This window comes from Protomyctophum parallelum, assembly GCF_964188405.1.
Source record: "Protomyctophum parallelum genome assembly, chromosome: 16".
NCBI classification, from domain to species: domain Eukaryota; kingdom Metazoa; phylum Chordata; class Actinopteri; order Myctophiformes; family Myctophidae; genus Protomyctophum; species Protomyctophum parallelum.
In genome coordinates, this window is record NC_139711.1 from 18,919,146 (window position 1) to 18,944,840 (window position 25,695).

The 25,695-nt window shown below is 43.0% G+C and overlaps 2 protein-coding genes across 5 annotated transcripts in view; one reads left to right on the forward strand and one right to left on the reverse strand.

The window, feature by feature from the left end:
* Positions 1-19,945, forward strand: tex11 (testis expressed 11; the record flags this gene model as incomplete). The annotated part of the gene is made up of 27 exons (XM_083786215.1): positions 1-81; positions 631-715; positions 890-969; positions 1,415-1,495; positions 1,989-2,108; positions 2,358-2,438; positions 2,553-2,638; positions 2,731-2,788; positions 2,900-2,995; positions 3,101-3,182; positions 3,317-3,395; positions 3,545-3,696; positions 4,137-4,222; positions 4,340-4,477; positions 6,059-6,161; positions 6,292-6,416; positions 8,769-8,854; positions 10,085-10,138; positions 10,698-10,759; positions 10,925-10,995; positions 11,315-11,428; positions 11,846-11,921; positions 12,240-12,389; positions 12,732-12,840; positions 14,468-14,588; positions 18,741-18,908; positions 19,854-19,945. The coding sequence occupies 27 exons, from the start codon at positions 1-3 to the stop codon at positions 19,923-19,925; spliced, it is 2,616 nt and encodes an 871-aa protein (XP_083642341.1). The 3' UTR covers positions 19,926-19,945.
* A 364-nt stretch (positions 19,946-20,309) lies between these two features.
* dlg3 (discs, large homolog 3) overlaps positions 20,310-25,695 on the reverse strand; it is a 165,456-nt gene continuing 160,070 nt past the window's right edge. For all 4 annotated transcript variants that reach the window (XM_083786477.1, XM_083786475.1, XM_083786476.1 and 1 more), the window contains 4 exons: positions 25,259-25,431; positions 24,931-25,043; positions 24,732-24,823; positions 20,310-23,751 (listed from right to left, as the gene is read on the reverse strand). In XM_083786477.1, the coding sequence (XP_083642603.1) occupies positions 23,645-23,751; positions 24,732-24,823; positions 24,931-25,043; positions 25,259-25,431 (485 nt within the window). In that variant the 3' untranslated portion in view covers positions 20,310-23,644. The remainder of the gene's footprint in view (positions 23,752-24,731; positions 24,824-24,930; positions 25,044-25,258; positions 25,432-25,695) is intronic.

Here is a 25,695-nt window from a genome sequence, read left to right on the forward strand (position 1 = left end):
ATGTGCCACGATGAGGTGATAGGGAAGCTGTTCTCAGAAATCTCTGGCATTGACGACTTTCCAAAGCCATTGGATCCACAGGTACCAGTCTACTCTCACCCAGTGGTTCCCAAAGTGGGGTCCGGCCGTCCGGGGACCCCCAGGGGTCCTTGAGGGAGTTCCAGGGGGTCCCCAGTTAATGGGCTAATAAATGTCAATTTGGGGGTCCTTGGCATGTAAGTAAGTTTGGGAACTGCTGCTTTAACCCATTAAAACATCTGTGTCATTTGGGAATTTTAGCTATATATGTTTTTCAGAAAACCCATTTTAGAACAGTGGTTTACAACAGTGGTTCTCAAAAATAGCAGAAATACAAGCTCACAATGCGTCTCTTCGTGCCGCACTGAAAGCTTGTACATCTGCTATTTTTGAACAAGTATTGTTATTTTCTTTAAAAGACCCAGTTCCAGGTCCCAGGTGTGAATATTTGGGTTAGTCCGGGTATGAAAGAAAAGCTCACATAGTTTTGTATGTGAGTTACTGTGTGTAGTATTAGTGTGTTACTGTGGCTATATATATATATATATATATATATTATATATATATATATATATATATAATATACACATACACACACACTGTATATTGCAGCTTGAGGAGTGTGCCATCCAGCTTTGGAACTGGGCTGTGACGAAGCGTGTGGGCGCATTCATAAGTGAAAACCAGAAAGCCCAAGGTAAGTTTATTTTACCGGTGTTCTCAGATGCAGGAATATGCATAACACTCAAGCTGTATTACTTCAAATGTTGATACTATGTATGTACACAGCAGTAGCAGTACATGCATAGTATAGGTGGTCAGGGTTGTTGTGTTTAGAGTCTGTCTTTGTCATTGTTCCATCTCTTGTCAGTGCGTCATGTGGCATGCAGTCTGCTGCACTGCTGTGAGCCGGAGAATCCAACAGAGGGCGTTATCCGCAAGCAGATCTTGGTATGTGTGTCCACCTGATACATTTGACCCCAGTGGTGGAAAGTGGTGACAGTTTTCAGTTATTCTTTACTTTAAAATGTTCAATACTTTTACTTCTACTCCACTGCAATTATTTTGAAAACCTTAGTTTCTAGTTATTTTGTAGATTTTGATGATAAATACAAAATATACATTAACCACTTTTATACATTTTGAGAACTTGTGAGAACTTGTGAGATTCTGCATAATGAAGTATATTTTTATGCCAGTACCGTTGTAATTCTATTCCAAGTACATTTTGTATACCGCACATACTTTTAACACAGGGTATTTCTACAATCTGGGCTTGGGCTATTGATACTTTTACTCAAGTAACTATGGGTACGGATGCCAATGATTGGATAAAACCCATGTCTGAATAATTAATAATGGCCTTGCAATGTGTGACTTTGTCCAATCTGCGCAGATGGCCAGCAAGACAGGAAGAACCTGGCTAGACTGTAAGAAGCCCCTGATAGCCGACAACTTCCTGAGTCTGGCTGTCAAGGTAAATATGAATGCTATTTTCGGCAAAGAGGAAAAAAGGATACACGATAGGTGCATGGGCACTAGGGTTATCTGGGCACGTCGATGTAAAAGTGGCTTTTTTGTCCAAAACGTCTTAAGTAATGTGAAGTTTACATGATGTGAACATGCACGGCCCATCATTAGAAGACTTAATTTTCAACTTCTTGTTTATGCCCCCAAAATAACTGGATATGCAGGTTTTGTAGCAATATGTAGGAATTTTAGAAAGACCTCAATTGTCGAATGTTTAAGCATGTGCTAATCATGTATACTTTTACTTTGCTTAAAACATTTTCCAAAATGATTATTTATTTATTTTTGTAACATTCCTTGATGCCCACCTATCAGGTTACAGAGGGAAAAAAATAGTGGACCAATTACAGAGCCCAACCCCGGTCAAAAGTGGTTTAAGTGCTTAAAGAGCTTGTTGAAAATATTATGAAGTATATAAAGCACACAAAACGATCCCCCAGAACCTGGAAACGCTATACAGCCGGCTGATATCCAGAGGCAACGGAGGAGCCGACACCAACATGTCCAAAGGCGACGTGGAGAAGGATCTGCTCAGAGTCCTCTCCTACCAGGCAGAATCGGTGAGCTCCGGCGGATGTGTGGCGCATTGCACATGAAACACCTACAAACAACGTGAACATTTTGTTCTTGAGATATCTGGCAGCTCCGTGGTGATATTTTCACAGATGTGCAGGCAGCGTGACAACGTGTGAGAGCTATAAATTGAGTTGTGAATTAAATAATGACAAAAGGATGAAGCCGTCTAACATAGAAGTGTGCTGATTGATGTTGTTGTGCAAGTAGCTGAAGGTTTACTCCTCTCTTTGCAGGCCATAAGTCAGGGGAAGCAGCAGGAGGCGGTGGCCTGTATGCAGCGCTCTAAAGACATGTTGCAGCGGCTTCCCAAAGAGGTCAAAACATTAACTGATTTCTGTTCTTTGATATTATGAAGTTTTCATTTTTGTTTGCAATATTTGATGAACTGTTTTCCCCTTCTTTTCTTCTTTTTCATCTGTATTTTAAAGACCGGCTACCTCTCTCTCATGTGCTACAACTTCGGCATAGACCTGTACAACTTGCAAAAGTTTGAGGACAGCTCATTTTGGTTGAGGTATATAGGTTGCAATGTTTGACTTTCATGGAAAATGAATGGATAATGGCGTTGCATGTTAAGTTCTTAGACAAAATGCTTTCTTTTATCAGCCAGAGCTATGACATTGGGAAAATGTACAAGAGATACTCTGCTGGTGCTGAAGTTCAAGTAAGCGAAGGACACACACTTTAGTATTGGAAATGGCGAAACTACATCTATCTAGCGTGAAGCTGAATACATTTAATGTCTCCTAACCATGACTGCTTTCACGTATGTGAGGCCAAGGTCTTGAGACTCCTAGCAACGGTCTATTTCGAGTGGGACTGCCAGCGGTTTCAGGAGAAAGCTCTCAATGCCGTGAGCCTGGCTAATAAGGTGGGACACAAGCAGTCATTTTCCTCGGTGATCATTGTGTGTGTGTACAGATAGCAATTAAATCACACTACAATATATGTCCTGTTACACACTGCAATTTGACAGGAGTGTATGAATCCTTCTGGGCTGTACCTGAGGGTCAGAATCCTGCTGAGGTGTGGAGCCACAGATGATCACATCAGAGCAGGTTAGCAATTATACGCACCAAGCTATTCACACACGCACGCCACCCACGCACACGCATGCACACACACACACACACACACACACACACACACACGAATGTGGCAAAGCAGATAATTAAAGACGATTTACTTTCAGGAGTTTCTGAGATGCTGGATGCTGACGTCCCTCTAGAAGTGTGTCTGAGCACCGTCAAACTGCTCCTTTCTGAAGACAGGTAGAAACACCTAGCCGCCTTAAATTCTACTTTAATTTCACTACTTGTACTACACACACACACACACACACACACACACACCTCCCTCAACCATTGTAAAGATTCTGTCAAGAATAATAATAACAATAAGAATGTTGATATTTCCACAGAGAGACGCTGGCATTTGACTATCTGAGACGTGTGTCTCAACACTTTGACTCTGCCCCTGGGCTGGCCACGGCCCTGGTTCTGCACATTGAGCTGCTGCTGCAGAGAGGCAAAGAGCTGCTGGGCAAGCAGAAGATAGAGGACGTCATCACCGGTACCTCGTTTCACACTTGAGTCACGATTTTTTAAAACAAATAGCAGATCTACATGCTCATAGCTCATGAAGTGACTCATGAGCTTGTATACAGTACCTGCTATTTTTGATTAGCCAACCAATGTGCTATAAATATACACCAGTATATATGGGTTAAATCTAACATGAGACAGATGCTTTCCTGGAAAAAAGGACATTACAACACTAATTGCTACGTCAATACAAGTAAGAGTCATTACATTAGTATTATTCATATGATGGCATTAATCCTGCATTGTAATTGTCATTCATTAGTCTTTTAACACTTGTCGACACTCTATACTTCCTTTGAGGTTTCGGTAACCAAGAAAACGGGTACGATTGATGCCACAGTTGAGGGCCGTGTAATGCATCCGTACGCGACTATGCGCTGCTCTGGTTACCACTGTTTCCATGCTCAGGCCACTACACTGGCAAACAGCTGACTCCTGAGGCCCTGACGAGGCTGCACCTCCTGCTGTGGGACAAAGCCTCCCATCACTTTGAGGTAGACAGAACGCTCAGTCCCTTTCACTTGACTATTATTTTAACACCGCTGGTTCTATTCTAGCGTGTGTGTGTTACATAACGTCTCTCTCTCTCTTCTCTCTCTCTGCCTTCCCAGGCTAAGAACTACTCAGAGGCCCTGCAGTGGTACAACTACTCAATGAGTTTCTACAAGGCGGGTCAGATGGATCCAAATCTGGCCAAGCTGCAGAGGAATAGAGCCTCCTGCCTCCTGCACCTGCAGCAAGTGGAAAAGGTGAGGCCGCGCTGAAGTCTCACTTATAGTTAACCAAACATCTGGAGTTCTCAACGGGAGTGAGAACTAAGGCCCGGCCCTAACTGGGACGGCCCATGGCTCTGCCCGACTAATTAGCATAATATTAGGCCAAAATCCCCCCTCCCCAAAAACAATATATGTATATATTTTTTATTTTCTTATTTTTTCATGGAACCAGAGGCTCGGCCCGGCCCTACTAATTAGCATACATTTTCGGCCGAGCCCGAAAACGTCTGGTCGGGTTCGGCAGAATTTGAGAACTCTACTTTCAGGTAGAAGAAAAGCAGAAAAGTATGGGAAAGTACATGAAATCCTAGAAAAAGTAATAATAAAGCACGTCAATGAGCAAGTTCATCAGACTGCTCGAGTAAACACCTCCTCACTGAGTCAGGAGATGTGTTTGATGACAGTATTAGAGCAGTTTATTTAGATGCTACTGTAATGCTACACTCATGCTATTTGCTGCCACCGTTGCCCCATCTGGGCATTGTTCTTCCCCCCAAACCACCCAGCATCATCCTCATGTTGGCTATGTTCCTAACGCTAACCCAAACATCACCCAGCATCATCCACATGTTGGCTATGTTCCTAACGCTAACCCAAACATCACCCAGCATCATCCTCATGTTGGCTATGTTCCTAACGCTAACCCAAACATCACCCAGCATCATCCTCATGTTGGCTATGTTCCTAACGCTAACCCAAACATCACCCAGCATCATCCACATGTTGGCTATGTTCCTAACGCTAACCCAAACATCACCCAGCATCATCCTCATGTTGGCTATGTTCCTAACGCTAACCCAAACATCACCCAGCATCATCCTCATGTTGGCTATGTTCCTAACCCTAACCCAAACATCACCCAGCATCATCCACATGTTGGCTATGTTCCTAACGCTAACCCAAACATCACCCAGCATCATCCACATGTTGGCTATGTTCCTAACGCTAACCCAAACACCACCCAGCATCATCCACATGTTGGCTATGTTCCTAACCCTAACCCAAACATCACCCAGCATCATCCACATGTTGGCTATGTTCCTAACGCTAACCCAAACATCACCCAGCATCATCCTCATGTTGGCTATGTTCCTAACGCTAACCCAAACATCACCCAGCATCATCCACATGTTGGCTATGTTCCTAACCCTAACCCAAACATCACCCAGCATCATCCACATGTTGGCTATGTTCCTAACGCTAACCCAAACATCACCCAGCATCATCCACATGTTGGCTATGTTCCTAACGCTAACCCAAACATCACCCAGCATCATCCTCATGTTGGCTATGTTTCCCTTCAGCTCCTCGGGTGGTTGGGTAGTTGATCATTCCCTCCCTGCTCTCATGTTCGCTGGGAGTGACGAGCATCAGCATCGGCAAAATTAAATCCGCCTTCATAGGAATTAAATATTTTGCCTTTATTAATTAATTTGTTGAACTAAAAACAGCAGTCCTGCTTCCAGTTTGTAGGAATATACATTTTGTGGTATGTGTACCGACATATACAAATAGGCACGTTGCATGTACAGCATGTGTACTTGTAATTGTCAGGCCAAAGAAGCGATCAAGGAGGCAGAGAGATGTGATCCCAACAGCATTTTCACCCAGTTCAGTATTTACAAGATTGCAGTGCAAGAGAACAATTCAGAGAAAGGTACAGAATCACAGCTATGCTTGTCAATTATTAATAAATGTACCGCATTATGCAAATGTGCTTAGTCCCACAATAGCTAGAATCTCAGCACTTTAGTTTGATGAGATTGGGTTTTTGTTTGCACCACCAGCTGCAGAGGCAGTGACAGCCATGGGGCTTCTGTTCAAGAATCCTGTATCCAGCGAGGACAAACTGCTGGTGTCTGAGAACGCAGCCTCCAATCTGCTCAGCCTGGCTACACAGATTGCTTTAGAGGTAGAATTTCTTTTTTTTGGTTGTTGCCTAGAATAGAATTCTCTTGACATTATGACGGAAAGATTATTATGTAGCCGTACCCCTCGCCGTCCTCTTACACAATAAGGATGTGACATTTCGGGATATGACTGCAATTGTAAAAACGGAAAGGTACAATTTGTGGAAAATCTGGAAAATGTCACGTCATGATTCATAGCTGTGACCGTGCTGTGCTTACCTGTGGTGCAGTGTTGTTTTTGGCAGCACATTTTGATTTTAGTTTTAGTCTCTTGAATAGTTTTCATTTAGTTTTAGTCACATTTTAGTCACCGGGAATGTTTTAGTGTTAGTCTAGTTTCAGGCGACTAAATATCATACGATTTTAGTCGACTAAATCTAGAGTTGATTTAATCAACTAAAATTTATTTTGGCGGGCCTTGATGCCGTCGTAATGACTGATTTTACACTTGCTGAAAATAGCCAATCTACAAGCTTGCAACGCGTTGTGAGCTTGTAGATCTGCTATTTTCAGCATGCAACCAAGTGCTAACTAACTTATACTGGATCTTTGTCCAAGTCCCTTCCTAACATTTTAATCTAGTTTTTATTTGTTGACGAAATTGACAATATATTTAGTCCTAGTTTTAGTCATCGTAGCTTAGTTTTCTTTCTTTTTTTTCAACAATGTATTTATTTTCCTTTTTTCACACAAATGACAATACAAATATACAAAGAAACAACAATGAACATTACAAGACAATTGCTTAGTTTTCATTTAGTTTCAATTTAGTTTTTGTCAGTGAAAAAAAATAGTCTTAGGGCGCTTTCACACCGGACATGTTTGGTTCGTTTAAAACGAACCATGGTCCGCTTACCCCTTTGGTTCGGTTGGTGTGAACGTGCATACGAACTCTGGTGCGGATCAAAGAAACGAACCATGGTCCGCTAAAAAAGGCCGAACTCGGTTCGCTTCCAAACGAACCACGGTGCGCTTCGTTACTGGTGTGAATGCATTCAGACTTTATAGAGGACCAAATACAGGACGATAGGCAAAATAGCCGTCTGGCGTCGGCAGTTGTGAGGCTGCATTAATAAGTATAGTTATAAAAGCATGTATTTTTTTACGGGGATCATATGACAGCTGACAGTCTGATTTTAATAGTAGACGCATAGGCTACAGTATATGTCGAGGCGCAGCGCAGCATACGAGGTTCACATGCGCAAAATGTACAAGTTATCGACATGGAATGGTGTACGCCACTGTACGGTATGGCACACGATGTAAGCTTGTAGATCTGTTTATTTTAAGCATGCGCTGGCCGCCGCCACGCAAAGTTATGACAAAGCATGCGAATCTGCGATGCATGAGTCTTCATGCGAGTTTCTCTTTCAACTCGTGTCCCCTCCTTTTTGTGTGTGTGTGTGTGTGTGTGTGTGTGTGTGTGTGTGTGTGTGTGTGTGTGTGTGTGGGCGCGTGGGCGCGCACGCACATGAGGGGACTGGGGGAGAGACCCATATATTTATATGGGAGAGACGCAGAGACAGAGAAATATAAAAAATCATCCATGTCGCGCAGGCCGCAGGTATCGAGAAAAAGCCAACGTTAAATAAGCTATACACAGGTGGTCCCAAATGATTAATTGATTACATCACTATAGCAAAAGACGTAAAACTAGGTCAACTCAATTAGCTGCAGCAGAGCTGTTCTGACTTGAAGCTCAATAACCAACTGAACAAACCATAAGATGACATGGAAATGCCCGCCGCGGCGCCGATTTGATGCGCAGAAATAACATGGGTGAAGGTGCACACATGGAAGAAAAGTCCTTTTTATCGGGGATACCTTGTAGTAGGCTATACGTCTCTGTGAATGTATGCATCAGCATTCAGCAGCAAGCACATTATTGTTCAAACACCTGCTCCTCTGTTCATCTGTTGCTCTTATTTGGCTAATAAAATAATTAATAAGAATGAATGCAATAGCAAGTTGTTGCTGCCTGTCATGTTGCTGTTCTCTTCTCTCTCTGTGTGACTGAAGGTTGCCCCAAAAATTGTAGACAGTGATTTCCCCTCATGTTCTTTTCCCCCTCACTATTTGGTTCGCTTAACATGTCCACGTGTCATTTGTTTACATATTTGGTACGCTTTACAAAGTCCAGTGTGAACACCAAACGGACCAAAATCAAAATGCAAATATTTGGTCCTTGGTCCTTGATCCGGACCTTCTAAGCGAACTTTGGGTGTGAAAGCGCCCTTAGTTAGGTAAGCTTAGTTTTAGTGGATGAAATCAACAGTGCTGTGGTGGTGGTGATGATGGAGGAGGATGATGATGATGATGATGATGATGATGAAGGTTTCCCTCCCATCTGCTAGAATGGACAGGAGGACACGGCCATGAAAGCTCTGGAGGTTTTGAGTCAAAACTCCAGGGATGACGCTCAGGTCCTGACGGCCCTCAGGTCTGTAACAACAGGAACATCTGCCTGTGTCGTCCCATGCAGCCTATAGTGTTGATTTTGACAGAACATTTTGATTTAGTTTTAGCCATGGTCTTTTGAATAAACTTCCACTTGGTTTTAGTCTCATTTTAGTCATCTGAAATGTTTTAGTGTTAGTCTAGTTTTGGTCGACTAAATATCATAAGATTTCAGTGGACTAAAGCTACAGCTGATTTAGTCGACTAAAATGTATTTTGGTGGGCCTTGATGGCGTGTGTCGTAAAAGCTGATTTTACACTTGGTTGCGTGCTGAAAATAGCATATCTACAAGCATAAAATAACTTTTTGTTCTACTGGATCTCTTCTCCACTTTGCCTCCCTAACATTTTTGTCTAGTTTTGTTTGTTGACGAAATTGTCAGTATTTTTTGTCATCATAGCTTAGTTTTCATTTTTATTTAGTTTTTGTCAGTGGAAAAAGGTAGTCGACGAACATTTTTCGTCATATTTTAGTCGACGGAATCTTACAACAGACCGGGGTCCACACGGCGATTACATTCCTGGACATATATTGAGCATTACGTGAAATAACCTAACCATTGTCAGGGCTCGGCTTGGTAGCACTGGTGCTACCAAATTCAGAATGAAGGAGCACCAGAAAAAAATTAGGAGCACCCACCAAAATTTAAAGAGCACCAATATGTAATTGATCTTTTACATTAATTATTGGTATTACACATTATCATGTCAAGGACCCCTACATTGACACTCATTAGCCAGGGACCCCCATAAGAGAAGATTTTTACAGCTCTAGCAATTTTCTGCCATTTTCATTTCAAGGACCCCCAGTTTGACCTGAATTAGGCTACCGTCCCCCATTTCTATCTCTGGGATCCCACAGTATATTGCAAAATCAAACTTAATTTAACTCTGAGAGTGTACAAATGTACAGGGAAATTGGTATACCCATAGTATGTACACTCTCAGAGTTTCAGACCCATAAGGGTCCATTTGGTTCCTAACTATAATTTAATTGAGGACCCCCTGTAACTCCCTGATAGATTTAAAATCAACACTCAGTGGGAACCCTGACAGACTATCAATAGACAGGTTTGGAGGTTTCCTCTCTGGTCCACTGACCTACATATTCCATGGTTTCCCCAGTGAAAGTGGGTCTCTCTTCTCTGTACTGTACAGTTAGTAGGTGAAAGAAAAGGAGGTCACACTCTTCATTCATCCTTTTTATTCACAGGTGTTTGGTGCGACTCGTGCTCTCCACCATTGAAAAAGGAAGTGCCGAGAAGAGGTGAGCTAGGGCCAAAGACTAACTCGTTTATATGATGTTTTTGCATAGTATAGTGTATATTTGTCTGTCATTAATGTTCTTCCATGAATTGAGTACACGAGCGAGGACCCCAATGGAAACAAGCCAAATCTTTGTGTGATGTTATTTTTTTTTAAACCTTTACATTAACAACTTGAACACTCGCATCCCTATTCTGGGTGATCATTAGTCAAAAATATCAGATCTGCAAGCTCACAATGAATCTGTGCTGCGTTGTGGGAAGGAATACACTGACTAAATCACATTTCTCCTTCATATACTGTAGTAATGCTTATCTGGACGATCTGCAGTCATACCTGAAAATGGGTGAGCGACGAGCACTGTATTTGAGTATCTGTACTTTACTAGAGTATAATACTTGTAGTCGAGTAATATTTTACCAGGAGTATCTATACTCAAGTACTGGAGTTGAGAATAGCATACTATTGCATGTCAACTTTTAGTTTTTCTCCTGGGTGTTTTCACTGCAGTGCATGTTGTTTACTGTCAATGCAGCTCTACAAAAAATGGCTCAGTGCAGCTCGAGCCCTTGCATGACTATTGAGCAGCGCGCGGAGGAGGCCAACTGGTTCAGGAAAATTGGTACATGGAGGTTGACTCATTCCTTTGTATCTGTCACTGATGTCACTCTGGCATTGGATGCTGCCTGAGCTACTCATTTCTTTCCAAAGTCATTCAATGCCGTCATTTGTTCATGAGTTAATTAATTCACCATTTCACCAGTTAATTTGTTTGTATGTGTGTCAGCTTGGAACTCTGCTCTACAATGCGAGAGCAGTCCTGACAAAATGAGAGACTTCTTTGTGCTGTCTTACCAGGCAAGACCCTTTATTATCTTTGTCAGGCAAATTGATCTCCATTTCTGTAGAGATCAATAAAACCTCAACAGGGATTTAAACAGCGCCTTAGATAAAGATAAAGAGACATCTAAGATAAAGAGACGTGTGGGATTTGTGCATTTCCTTTTAACACTAACACTAAATCACTGCATGCATGTGTAATGTACATACACAGTACTGTACATGCACACATTCTCTGTAACATGTCACGCATGCATGCACATCAGGTGTATGTGTTTATACATGTGTGTATCTTACCTTTATTTATGGTCCATTTATGGTCTTTATGAACTCCCAGCTGTCTCAGCGGTGTCCTCCCGACCGTGCATTGCTCATGGGCCAGAAGACCTGTCTGCTCATGGCTGCCGCGGCCTCTCTGGAGCTCTCCAGAAAGTCTCCCCACTCTGCTCAGGTGTGTCACTCAGTCTCTCTCCCACACAATGGGACTCCTTGGTGTCGCCCAGGTTGCGCATACATTTTACTTCACAAAAACACTGCCTAAAGTTAACCATAACCCTAAACTCACAAACACTATGGTCTGACCTTAAGCCTAACATCAGAAATGATACCTAAACCTTCAATCCTCAAAACACCGGGAATGGAGGCTCTCCCACCACACAATAGCAGGAGGAGGGTGTGAAGGGGCTGTTAGTGGGATCACAGGTGTGACAAACCAAGTTAATGATGCTGCTGCTGTTGTAGTTGTTTGTTTCTGTTGCTTCTATGGAGCTAATGGCCACTAGATGGCAATGATGAACACAGTATGGTGGTTGTGCCTCTCTCTCTCTCTCTCTCTCTCTCTCTCTCTCTCTCTCTCTCCATCCTACAGAGTGAGCAGCTACTAACACAGGCCCTGGAACACATTCAACTCTGTTGGGAGGTCTGGAAGACTCTGAAAGCTTCAGGTATCATCACCACACCTCCCTCTCTAGCAAATACACTTCAGTATATCATTTATGTTAAATGTGCAGAAGATATTATAATATAAGTATAATTACATTTGCGTTCCAATTTTGTTACAAATAGTGGTGTTAAAAACATTGAAAATATTATTATTATGGTTCTTATTCATTTATATATATTTTTTAGGATAATAATGTAGTTGTTTATGCTTGTCATGGGAGTTTATCTTATTTCTAATCGTTGGAGCACCTGATGCAAAACAGATTGTCAATGCGAATGAACAATAAAGTATTAACATCATAGATGACACCTACTTACAGGGAACTTCTCCAAGGACCCAACAGACACCTTGCTGTTCTTATACGAGTTCGAGGCTCGTGCCAAACTGAACGATCCCAAGGTTGAGACAGTGTTGGAATCTGTCCTGGAGCTAGAAACAGTTGAAAGCAAGGTGTTAGAAACTATTGCAGGTAAAGGAACACATTATTTGCTTAGCCTATCACTTATATATCGTCTCTGTCTGGTGGAAACCTCATACCGGTATGTCCATGGATTCAAATTACAAAACAGGCAACAGTAGCAGATCTACAAGCTCAACACTCATCGGTTTGCGCCGTGTTTCGAGCTTGTGCATCTGCTACTTTGTGTTTCAAAAAGAGAGATAAACCTTCCAGGGAAGGGACTGCACACTCCAGGGAACAAAGACAGACAATTTACTGCATCATCAACTTATTTATTAGCAAGACGTGTTTTGCTGTGTGCTTCGTCAGGTGCTATATTTATATGTGTGTGTTATTTATTTGCTTGTGTAGCCCTAGCCATGGAACCTCCTGCCCACTTCCCCCAGCTGTGTAAGAAAGCCTTGAGGATCGCTGTGTCTCTGCACAAGAAACAACCCCAGGCTGACCAGGCCCACCTCAGGTACATCAGTACTTTGAACCAGGGCTTCTCAAATCTTTTCATGACAAGGACTCCCAAATGTATACGTATTATTACCCACGGACCCCAAACATTTTAGATATTTGTAATCTTTTCCCCTAAAAAATAAAACAGCCACGTATGTTGGTCCATTGGTACGTGGGACTAGAACGTAGAGAAGCGTTAGTGGTCTATGTTTCAGTGGGTACGTGGGACTAGAACGTAGAGAAGCGGTAGTGGTCTATGTTTCAGTGGGTACGTGGGACTAGAACGTATAGAAGCGGTAGTGGTCTATGTTTCAGTGGGTACGTGGGACTAGAACGTATAGAAGCGGTAGTGGTCTATGTTTCAGTGGGTATGTGGGACTAGAACGTAGAGAAGCGGTAGTGGTCTATGTTTCAGTGGGTACGTGGGACTAGAACGTAGAGAAGCGGTAGTGGTCTATGTTTCAGTGGGTACGTGGGACTAGAACGTAGAGAAGCGGTAGTGGTCTATGTTTCAGTGGGTACGTGGGACTAGAACGTAGAGAAGCGGTAGTGGTCTATGTTTCAGTGGGTACGTGGGACTAGAACGTAGAGAAGCGGTAGTGGTCTATGTTTCAGTGGGTATGTGGGACTAGAACGTATAGAAGTGGTAGTGGTCTATGTTTCAGTGGGTACGTGGGACTAGAACGTATAGAAGCGGTAGTGGTCTATGTTTCAGTGGGTACGTGGGACTAGAACGTAGAGAAGCGGTAGTGGTCTATGTTTCAGTGGGTACGTGGGACTAGAACGTAGAGAAGCGGTAGTGGTCTATGTTTCAGTGGGTACGTGGGACTAGAACGTAGAGAAGCGGTAGTGGTCTATGTTTCAGTGGGTACGTGGGACTAGAACGTATAGAAGCGGTAGTGGTCTATGTTTCAGTGGGTACGTGGGACTAGAACGTATAGAAGCGGTAGTGGTCTATGTTTCAGTGGGTACGTGGGACTAGAACGTAGAGAAGTGGTAGTGGTCTATGTTTCAGTGGGTACGTGGGACTAGAACGTATAGAAGCGGTAGTGGTCTATGTTTCAGTGGGTACGTGGGACTAGAACGTATAGAAGCGGTAGTGGTCTATGTTTCAGTGGGTACGTGGGACTAGAACGTATAGAAGCGGTAGTGGTCTATGTTTCAGTGGGTACGTGGGACTAGAACGTATAGAAGCGGTAGTGGTCTATGTTTCAGTGGGTACGTGGGACTAGAACGTATAGAAGCGGTAGTGGTCTATGTTTCAGTGGGTACGTGGGACTAGAACGTAGAGAAGCGGTAGTGGTCTATGTTTCAGTGGGTACGTGGGACTAGAACGTAGAGAAGCGGTAGTGGTCTATGTTTCAGTGGGTATGTGGGACTAGAACGTAGAGAAGCGGTAGTGGTCTATGTTTCAGTGGGTACGTGGGACTAGAACGTATAGAAGCGGTAGTGGTCTATGTTTCAGTGGGTACGTGGGACTAGAACGTATAGAAGCGGTAGTGGTCTATGTTTCAGTGGGTATGTGGGACTAGAACGTAGAGAAGCGGTAGTGGTCTATGTTTCAGTGGGTACGTGGGACTAGAACGTAGAGAAGCGGTAGTGGTCTATGTTTCAGTGGGTGGTGTGTGTTGTTTCCATTGCAGCCAGTGCATCCACAGCCTGATCCAGCTGTCCCTGCCCAGCGGCGTGTCCGAGGTGGAGGCCCGCGGGCTGGACGAGGTGTGGGGCTACTACGAGGAGGCTCTGTCCATCATCTCCACTGCAGTGAGTGCAACACCAACCGTTCACTGCCTGCATGTTCGCCCTGTCCCCCACTCACCTGTGACATAATGCCATGGGTTACTATTTGCCTGCCTGCTGTTCTTCACACATGTGACGGCTGAAATCAATCTGGCACACCCTATGAAATCAAGCCTCGCCCTCGTTTTTGCGACATGAACAACTGCAATACGACTAAACAACGTAAGGAAACCATGGTTACATGATGCAAAAAGCTAAGGCAAAAAGCCAATAAAAATGTTTCCCCCGCCTCACCCCTCCCCTCCCCCTCTCTCTCATACACACACACACACACGCAACTTGCAAGCTCAACTGGTGTATTGTATCTTAAATAAATAAAGAACACCTGCATGAATTAAATAATAGCTGTAGGCCTACCCTACACTGTTTCCCTCTCGCCTCGCTTGTCTGGCTGTCATGTCCACACACACGCACGCACGCACATACTTGCAAGCAACTGTCACTGTGTGTTGTTAGTTGTATATACAATTATTAAAGTCTTTATTCATTTAATATACAACAAGATTAGTGAACGAAAACCTGAACCTGTGATTCTGTGAAGCATTCAATTCAAAGGGCTTTATTGGCATGAGAAAACATACGTTTACATTGCCAAAGCAGAAAGAACAATACAACAATACAGCAATACAATCAATACAAAAATGATGTACATTTGAAGGTCAGAATCTTCAATAGATCAAATTCTATGTACCCAGGTCACTCGATGCAGGTATAGTGCAGGAATATACACAATGATTAGTCTTTAGGGTGGTTGTGTTCCATTTGATATCCTTCTCCTATCACAGCAACTCACAAATCTTGCTGCTGTGTTTGCACATTGTTGTACTTCGCCCAGCAGATATGGGATTTTTTCGTCATTGGTCATGTTTTCAAAATCTCTGTGTGTGGTTGTAATCTGTGGGAAGTATGTGTCTCTGATGTCTTGGTACAATGGACAGATGGTTAGGAAGTGTAGCTCGGTTTCCACTTCATTTTGTGTGCAGTGGGTGCATAGTCTGTCTTCTCTCGGGATACACGTCTGCCTATGACGGCCTTTCTCGATCGCGAGACTGTGCTCACTGAGTCTGTACCTAGTTAAGATTTTTCTTTGTTTTGGGTCGGTCACGGTGCTCAGGTATTCTGCCACTGTGTATGCTCTGTTTAGGGCCAGATAGCATTCTAGTTTACTCTGCTTTTGTGTTGCTTCTTTCCAATGTGTCAGATAGTTTTCCTTTTGCTGTTTTATAATTTGGTTTAGTCCAATGGGTTTTCTATCTTGTGGCTCTGTTTGTGTTTGTGCCCGGAGTTCTAGGGCCAGGTGGCTGAGGGGGCATCTCTCTAGAGTTTCACTGTGTGTGAGTGCCTTGTTATGGAGTGCATCTAGGTCACTTTCTTTTAGGTGGTTGTAGAACTTAAGTGCTCTCTTTTTTATTTTGATTATGAGTGGGTATCGTCCTAATTCTGCCCTGCATGCATTATTTGGTGTTTTTCGCTGGGTACGGAGAATGGATTTGCAGAGTTCTGTGTGTAGGGTCTCGGTTTGGTGTTTATCCCATTTTTCAAGGTCATGGTTTGCTAATGGTCCACAGATCTCGCAACCATAGAGGGAAATTGGTTCTATCACAGAGTCCAGTATTTTAAGCCAGGTTTTAATTGGGATGTCTATTTTGATGGCATAGAATGCCCTTCTTGCCTTGTCTCTCAGGTCCTTTACAGCTTGGTTGTAGTTCCCTGTGCTGCTGATGTTTAGGCCAAGGTAGGTATAGTTTTTTGTTTGTTCTAGTGGGATTGTATTTAGGAAAAATTGGTGGTTTTGGCGGCTGGGCCTTTTTTGAAATATCATGATTTTAGTCTTAGTTAGGTTCACTGTCAGGGCCCATGTCTGGGAGAATTTGTGTAGGAGATCAAGTTGCTGCTGTAGTCCTTCCTTGGTTGGGGACAGCAGCAGCAGGTCATCTGCGTAAAGTAAGCATTTGATTTCTGTGTTTGCCAAGAGGATGCCTGGCGCTGTAGACTGTTCTAACGTTTTTGCTAATTCGTTGATATATATGTTGAAGAGTGTTGGACTCAGGCTGCATCCCTGTCTAACTCCTCGGTTTTGGGGGAAAAAGTCTGTGTGCTTTTCGCCTATTTGAACTGCACATTTGTTGTTAGTGTACATTGATTTTATGATGTCATAGGTTTTCCCCCCAATGCCACTTTCCAACAGTTTGTACATCAGGCCCTCATGCCAAATTGAATCGAATGCTTTTCTGAAGTCGACAAAGCAGGAGAATAATTTGCTTTTGTTTTTGTTTATTTGGTTGTCAATTAGGGTGTTGAGAGTGTAAATGTGGTCTGTTGTGCGATATTTTGGTAGAAAGCCAATTTGTGATTTGCTCAGGACATTGCTTTCTGTGAGGAAATTTAGAATTCTGTGGTTGAGGATCATGCAGAGGATCTTTCCGAGGTTGCTGTTTACACAAATCCCACGGTAGTTATTTGGGTCATATCTGTCTCCACTTTTGTGGAGTGGCGTTATCAGCCCTTGATTCCATGTGCTGGGGAAAATCCCAGAGCTGAGCACGATATTTAGGAGTTTTAATATGGCCAGTTGGAATTTGAGGTCGGTGAATTTTATCATTTCATTTAGGATTCCGTCTGCCCCACAGGCCTTCTTTGTTTTAAGTGTTTTTATTTTGTCTTGTAGTTCTTTTAGGTTGATTTGGGAATCTAGCATTCGTTAGCATTCATTAAATAACATTGCTCACGTCATTGGAATGAGTTTGGACGCGCACAGGCCGTGACAAATGTTGTTTTGCAAATAGCTGCATCTCCTCCTCTGTCTGTCTCTGTCACTGTCGTGCATGTTTATGACATTACTGTATTTTAGACTGCCTCCCTGCCTAAACCTTATGTGGTACTGGTGTTGCCACTGGTAGGCTACTGGTGGTGGTGGGCTGGCTGGGTTAGCCTACCTATAGATGTGGATGCGGTCCCCACTTGCGCTGGCTCGGCAGTCACATTTATTGGCATTCGAGCGTGTCAGGTTTATCCTTAATTAGAAGGACGAGACGTAACGCGAGAAAGACATTGCAGAAGCCTACCCGTTGGTTGGTAGACTTGATTATAGCTGCAGCACTGCAAATGCCTCTCGATCCATGTCATGGAAGTTAACTACAAGCTCGTAGCGCGGCACTCGGTGCCGCGCTACAAGCTACAAGCTTGTAGGTCTGCTATTTTTAAAAAATTGTGAAAATGTGTTGCAAATCTTTGAATATATATTCTCAAATCTTTGCTTCTGGGGTGTCCCTGGAACAACAGATTTTCAGATGGGGGGGTCGGCAGCCAATTACATTTTTGGGGGTCCTTGACATGAAAATGTTTGAGAACGACTGACATAGAAATATTCAGAAAACTGTCAGGATTTTGAAGACATTTGTAGAATCGTCCTCAGGTCTAAATGGGTTAAAGGAGCTCTCAGACTATCAAGGCATTAAGGTCCTTGCAGACTGGACGTGTCTTTCAGAAAACTGCTGGAAAAAACGCTGCTAAAAATCCGAAAAACGCGGCAGTGTGCAGGGACCTTTACAGTACTTTATGGCCAATTCATATTTCCATTATTCATATCAAGCTGTTGGTTGCTTAGAATGCATTACATCAAAGCGAAATTATCAGACTAACATGCTGTAAAGTAAGTAGATTGTTTGTGGCTGATGCTTTAAAGACCCACCCACCCCAAGTTTGAATAAAGGCCAATTTACAGTGGTGCAGTGGCAAAGGAGAGCTAGGCTACATTATTATTTTGCAAGTCTCACAAAAAAACTATTAACACAAGGTCTGATCCAAAAGTTGTAAGTCCTGTATAGGCCTACAGGACTTACAGGTGAATTTAATTTTGCCCAGTGCTCAGTCAATCAGACCTTGGAATTAATTCAATTGAGGTTAATTCAGTTAGGAGAGCCATGTGAAAATGATTGGTTTCTGCAGCATGACACACACGCACACGCTCACACGCGCTCGCTCTCTCACACACACACACACACACACACACACACACACACACACACACACACACACACACACGCACGGCTCAGGGGGAGTTCTTCTCCTCAGTGCTTCTCTTGACTCCTGATCTCTGGTTGTTGGTTCCCAAAGCCCCAGGGCTTCCCGGAGCTGGAGATCCTGTGGTTGCTGACTCGAGCCTGGAACACTGGCATCCTGCTGTACAGCTTGGCCCAGTACCCCGAGGCCGAGAAGTGGTGTGGCCTGGGCATGAGCTTCCTCCGCCACCTTGGCTCCCTGCAGGAGAGCTACCAGACACAGGTAAAGACCACCATGGATAGCAGGTGGAGTAGGCGGGAAGGGGTGAACGAAGTGGGCTGGGAGAGGTGCGGTGGCAGGCAGGCAGTGGTGGCAGTGAAGCGTGGCAGTGTGAGTGACTCATCCCTAGTCTAGATAGATAGGTAAATATGCGAGAGGGACTCTCACACAGATCAGATGCCCTATTTTGAAATACAAAACGGCTTAGCTGTAGACATGAGGTTTTTGTGGAATAGACTGATCCTGAGGGCCATTCAGTCAGCATAGCAACAGTACTGCAGTGGGCATGAAACACAGTAGAGACCAAATAAATAGTACATAATATGATTACAAAAAGAAAAGAAGATATTTTATATATAATATTTATTTCTATCGATTACTACCCCCCATGGAGACTTCATTCATGGTTATTTCTTTGGTTTTTTCTAAGCCAATAATTTGATGACCAGCAGTGGTTCCTATGGAGACACAAAGGGGGCGGCGGTGGCTCAGGGGTAGAGTGGCTGGATAGCAACCGCAAGGTTGCCAGCACAAACCCTTGCTCAAGTGTCCTTGAGCAAGACACTGAACCCCAAATTGCTCCTGATGTGCTGGTTGTATGAATGTGTGTGTGTGTGTGTGTGTGTGAATGGGTGAATTGATGCACAATCTATGTAAAGCGCCTTGGATAAAGGCGCTATATAAATACACCATTTACAAAGAGTCCTTTGTGTCTCCTGTGATCAAATTATTGGCATAGGAATGTGACAAACAAAAACAAAACTCAGTGAATTCAAGGGGGTGTGTAGAAAATAAGTAATTATTTGGGTGAACCACCCCTTTAAAGTATGGCCATCTGCAGTTGGTAGTTGGCAGTATGGTTTGAATAATGTATGAACCATCGGTAGTATCATGTACCATCTATGACCAGTAGTATGACCTGTCTGGGTTGATGTCGTCCCTCTACAGATGTCCGGTCTCTACAGTGACGTTTTGGACAGGTTAGACAAAGCCAAGAAGAACCTCATCAAGGAGGAATAACCAGACTGGGTGACGTGTGTTGGTCAGTTATGAGAACACACACTACTATAAATGTAGCTCCAAGAAACATGGCATTTTTGTGTGTGTCAACTCTTATTTTTTCAATTTCTGCTTTCTTCTGTCCCAACTGTTTGGATGTGCGTTCTAATTTTGACATCAATGATGTTTTGAAGGTGACCTTGAATTCACTGTTCTATTCTTTTTTTGTTAAGACATTACGAATGTTAGGGAAATTAATACCTGTGCCACATAAACCATATATTTCTATGAATTGATAGACGAGATCCATTTCTTCGCCTGATTAAAGATCAAAACTTTCCAAACCTATACCTGAACTAATTTGAAGGGTGCGGGAATAAATAAAGAACACATTGGAAATCATAACCGAGTCACATATTTTATTATTTTCAAACAAATAAACTCTTGTCAAGTCCCAAAATAAAACCCAAACAAAAGCTTGCAGGACTGCATGTGTTCCTTCATGACTAGGACATGGAAGACCATCAGGCCATAGTGTGTCCCGATAGGCTGTACCACCTGCAGTGACAGGAAGGAAGCTACTGTACAATCAAAGGGTTCATGTTTGCAAGCACTTTACTGCACACTGTATGTGCTGTATCATAAACTCTTCACTCGCAAAAAGGACAAACAAGAACCCGACCCCGCTGCCCCTCTCTCCCCCACTCCCGAAAACAAAAAAAAGTGTCATTTCTCTCATCGAAACAAAGGCCCTCATCAATTATACACACACATCAGAGGCATTCAGGCTCCACCTTGTTTTAGATTACACCACAAACCTCAATGGAAAGAGCAAAATGAAAATCAAGTTCTTTGGGCTTTGACATGGCTGACTGAGGTATGAATACCACACACATTGTTAACAGTCAGCTGTATTTCAACTAAACACCAGAAGAGCAATTCTAAACTTCTAGATGAGATATTGATCAATACTCCTTTCTGGTTCCTGTGATATTGTGGTGTAGGTTTCTGCCTGCATCTCATTGTTTTGTTTTTTTACAATATATATATATATTTTGTTTTTACAAAAAATCTACACTCACACGTTCCACAAGAAATCACATGTAGACAGGCCCTACTTGAGGAAATCGACTTCCCAAACTGACTAGTTAAGTGTTCCAATAGGCATCTGAAAAGATTTCGTCTATAGAGAAATACCAACAATACGGCACATTTTGTATGTAAATGATATCTCAGAATAGCTCAAAGTTTTACTTACCTGACATTTGTGGTCTATAAAACAGGTTTTGTCCCAGTTTGTTTCACACATGCATGAAGCACAGGTGAGGGGGAATCTGTTGGGGGCATATATTTACATTGTACAGTTACCACCACACCCTTTTGAAACAGTCTGCAAGCAGTTTATAAATGGCTCTGTTCCCTTCGGTTATTCCCTGAACTCTTGGTTTTGACACAGGTAATGACAGCTGGTTTAGCAGTGGTGCCTGGCAGGTGTTCACACCTGTTCAGAAAATGCCTGCAGGTTACAGCTGGAGAGCAGGGCGACCCAGGGGGCACTTCCTGTTGAGTCTGGCTATCCCAAGGAGAAAAAGAAAATGCCCTTTTCAACCCTCTTCAAAAGCCAGAGGAAAATAAAATGTTCACAGGGGTCAGGGGGCCACAGTATTCCTTCTTCATCTTCAATGAGTCAGACATGTCCCCTCGCATGTACACATGAACACAGTGCCAAGTTCCCGCACAGGAGGATGAGGCAGGCAGGACAATTGAATCCTGTTGGTACCGAACAGCCAACTCATGCAAGGGCTACCACACTTAGTAGTCTTGAGAAAGCTTCACATCTTATACAAAAAAGGAGACATTTAATACATCCTCTGATTAAACTGAAAATGCCATTTGAACTAAAGCCCCAATTAATGCTTCGTCGCATGACGAAAGAGACAGCACCGTCGGTCGTCCCTCATTCACATTTCTCAAGTTGCCCTTTCAGTCACAGGGGGGGGAATCATATCTGTATGTTAGATTCCCGAGCTGGCCTAGCTCACCCCCACACATACATCAGGGCTCAACACAGTGGCTCAGTACCTGCCCAGAACAAATTAGTGAAGAATGCATCGACTGTATAGGTTTAATCAAACCCATCTTTAGTGTTCTTTTTGAGTAAAGGGGGCGGGGGGGGGGACAATTGAAAACAAGTTATATTGACTCTTTAATTGTTTAGGACATCCAATACAATTAATGTCTTGTTCTACCCGTTTTAAGGCCACCGCCACGGTGGCATACAGGACAGTACCATGTGACCATTCAATCAGAAGAGAATCATCTCGGAAGGCAGAGAGTGTAATAGGGTGGTCTGCTGCTCAACATGAGTGAGGAGGCGATAGCTATCCAAATTGGAATCCAATAGGCCAACTCTTCGATTAGTTAAGGTTTAAAATACAGGTGAGAAAAGGTGCCCCACAGAGACGGGACTGAGACTCTGCATTTTATCTATTGCACGCAAGTCAGGCCCTCCGGGAAGTGAACACAAAAAGGGGGGAAAGGAAAAAAATAACATTGTTCCTTTTTCCCCTTCCTTCATCTTGTCAATTTTGTGTAGCCTTCCTCACAGAGAACAGGTGGTCACAAAACAGAATTGGTATTTGATATAAGGCAGTTTGGTGTTTTGCAGAGAGCCCAGTTACACTTCTCTAACCTCCGTCCTTTTTACACAGCAGCTAAAAACCACGAGCAAAGAATCCCACAAAAAGGGGAAAGAAATGAAATTAAAAAAAATAAAATTGAAATTAAATCTAACAGCCCTCCAAGTAGACAATACTAGTGAAGTGTAAAATGTGTAGTTTTTAATATGTAGTAAAATCTCAGGATTTTTTTATTTTTATTTAGAATTTTAATTGTGTGATTTCATCATAATATAAATGTAGATTCACAATGCACGTCTTTTCCTTTTTGTTTCTGCCCTCCCCAACGTGTCTTTTATCTGGCCGCGGCAGGGCAGCTGGCAGACCACCAGAACGGCAAGCTGGTTTGTGATAAGCGGATCACCAGTTTTGTAGGCTTTTCTCCACTGATTTCCTCAGTCGTTTATAAACAGGAGAGACGACTCCTTGAACAGTACCATCAGCTGGGCTCCAGTCCTCTTAGAAAAACCCAACCACCTTTCAATCGGTCTTCACTTCTCATCTCTGCGTGTCTTGCGTGTCTCATTTTCTTTTTTTCTCATTTTGAACATGTGATGAACATTTACAAAGTGTTCCAACTTGGTATGATTTGTCCCTGTTCCCCTTTGTAACTTCAACCGCCCCCCCCTCGCCGAATTCCGACTCTTCTCTGGAACTCTGTAAAACATTCTGATCTTCGAAGTCAGTCCCACTTCACCCGTAAAAAAAGAAAAAGGGGAAAAAAGGATTTATTCCTCCCCCCCTCCCCTTCTTTTTTTTTGACAAATTCATTTGGAATGGCATATCCAGTCTTGAATGGATTTGTTGAGAAACTCATGCAGGGGGGTGTGCACAGTCACAGTAATGGTGATAAGACGTCTTTTTTTCAGTAGAGTAACATAATGATGACACTGAAATTTGATATGAAACATATCTGCAAAAAAGGGGGGCATGGGTATACGGGGGGGGGGGGGGGGGGGGGTTCCGGGGGTTATATGGGACTAGGTTGGGTCTCTTGGTAGACGAGGGGGGGGGGTACAGGGTCATCCGCACGGGGAAGGGGGAACAGGCCCAGCTGTGAGCTCAGAGCTTCTCTGAGGAGGGGATCCAGATATAGGGACCAGACTGCTCCTCGATGATTAGCTTGATTTTGTTGTAGATCTCCTCTAATGAGTCACCCTGTACAATGGCTGGAGAGAGAGAGAGAGAGAGAGAGAGAGAAAAAGAGAGAAAGAGGGGGAGAGAGGGGAGGACAACGACGTGTGAATAGGTTAGATCACTGTTTCCCAGACATTTGGGTCACGGATCAATTTTTATGGATCGCGACTGGAGTAAAATGTTCCTACATTTAAAGAATATATATATATATATATATATATATACACATACACAAAAATATTAGAAATAAAAATGTATAAATGTTAAAAACAAACAAATCAATCTAAGAAATTCCATTAAGTTCCAGTCCTTCCACTAGTCCTGGGCAAACATATAATGTCTGTTTTGGGTCACAGGCTCAAAAGGTTTGGGAACCACTGGGTTAGATGGTCCTGATGTCTGAACTCGTGGAATAAACTAAAGCTAAACTAAAACATTGTGTCCTAGTGCAATTAGTGAAACCATGTGAACGCTCCCGTCCGCCTCCCATTATACAAGCTGACTAAAAGCTGAATAACTCGAAATCTACACAGCTTTCTGTGGTTTGGATAAAACGTGCGATGTTCGGAGGTCTTTGCTGATTATCCGGTGGTCTACATGGAAACATTGGTGCTTTCTAGAGCAAGGATGGCTATATTTTAGCTCGCTAGCATTGACGCTATTTATTTAGCATTAAGATGGACGCCCACAACAGGATATCCGTCCTGTGTGTTCACCCTCTAAATCGCCTCGGGAGCCAGTCTGAGGTTGGCTTTGCGTCCAGCAGGTGGCAGTAAACCTGTTAATGACCAAGTGAATAGAAGAAAAAAAACACAAGAAGACATCTATGGAATCCAAATGACAGAGGTCGTGGTGACCGAGTTCCTTGTACTTGGACTGAAGCCAAATACAGTGGAACCTAGCCAACCTATAATAGTGTTTTATGTGTTGATGAATTAATACATAGGGCCACAATGGGCAGGACCCTTTTGTTTTTCCGACTAATAAAGTATTCAATAAATCAAACCCTTACCTGTGAAATACTCTCCAAATTCTTGTTCCAGCTTAATTGCCTTGTCAAAGACTTTATTGGCCTGCTCATATGTCTGCCTCTTATTCATTTCCCTGAAAGACACGAGAAGGCACTACTATTGCAGACAATTGTAAAATATTGTTGAGAATTCTGACATGTCAAAAACAAATCATTTGTTATGATACATTGAGAGACTCACATTAGGGCTTCAATGGATTTTGGTTTGATGAAGATGGCAATTGAATATAGTTGTGCTTGTTGCAGTCGTTTTATAGCATTCCCAGACACATCCAGAATGCAGTGTTTTCCCTGCTGAAAAACCAAAAAGATTGGATATATATGTTACACATTTGTAAGGGACTCAACAATGAACAATCATCAGCACTGCACACTGATCCGACATTTTCGGATCTCACAGAAAGCATGTTACGTTCATAACAAATGGTCCCCTCCCCCGAATACACGCACAAACCCAATATAGTAAGCCGATCTTGGGGGAGAATGTAGAAATATGATTGGCAAGTTACCCTCTCAGCCACTGCTCTGACGGACAGGATGCTCGTCCCGTAGAGGTTTTCGTTGAACTGGCCCGCCTCGATGAACTTGTTGTCTTGAATATCTTTCTCCATCTGCTCTCGCGATGCGACAAAGTGGTAGTCCTGGCCATCCATTTCATTCTCTCGCCTCGGACGAGTCGTGTCTGTAGAGAGACAAAGAAGACAGATTATGCATACTAATAGAGACTGATATTCAATCACATTTACTAGAGCACATTTGCACACACACCTTTACTATAGAGTACACAACACACTTGATTATACATATATACAAAGGCATATACAAAGACGAACAAAGTGGCACACATACACACACAACATTCTCACATGAACTCACACAACTTTGTAAACACAGATTAGAGTTCTCATCAAAGAGAGAGAGAGCGAGCGGCCCAGGCGGTGGCGTA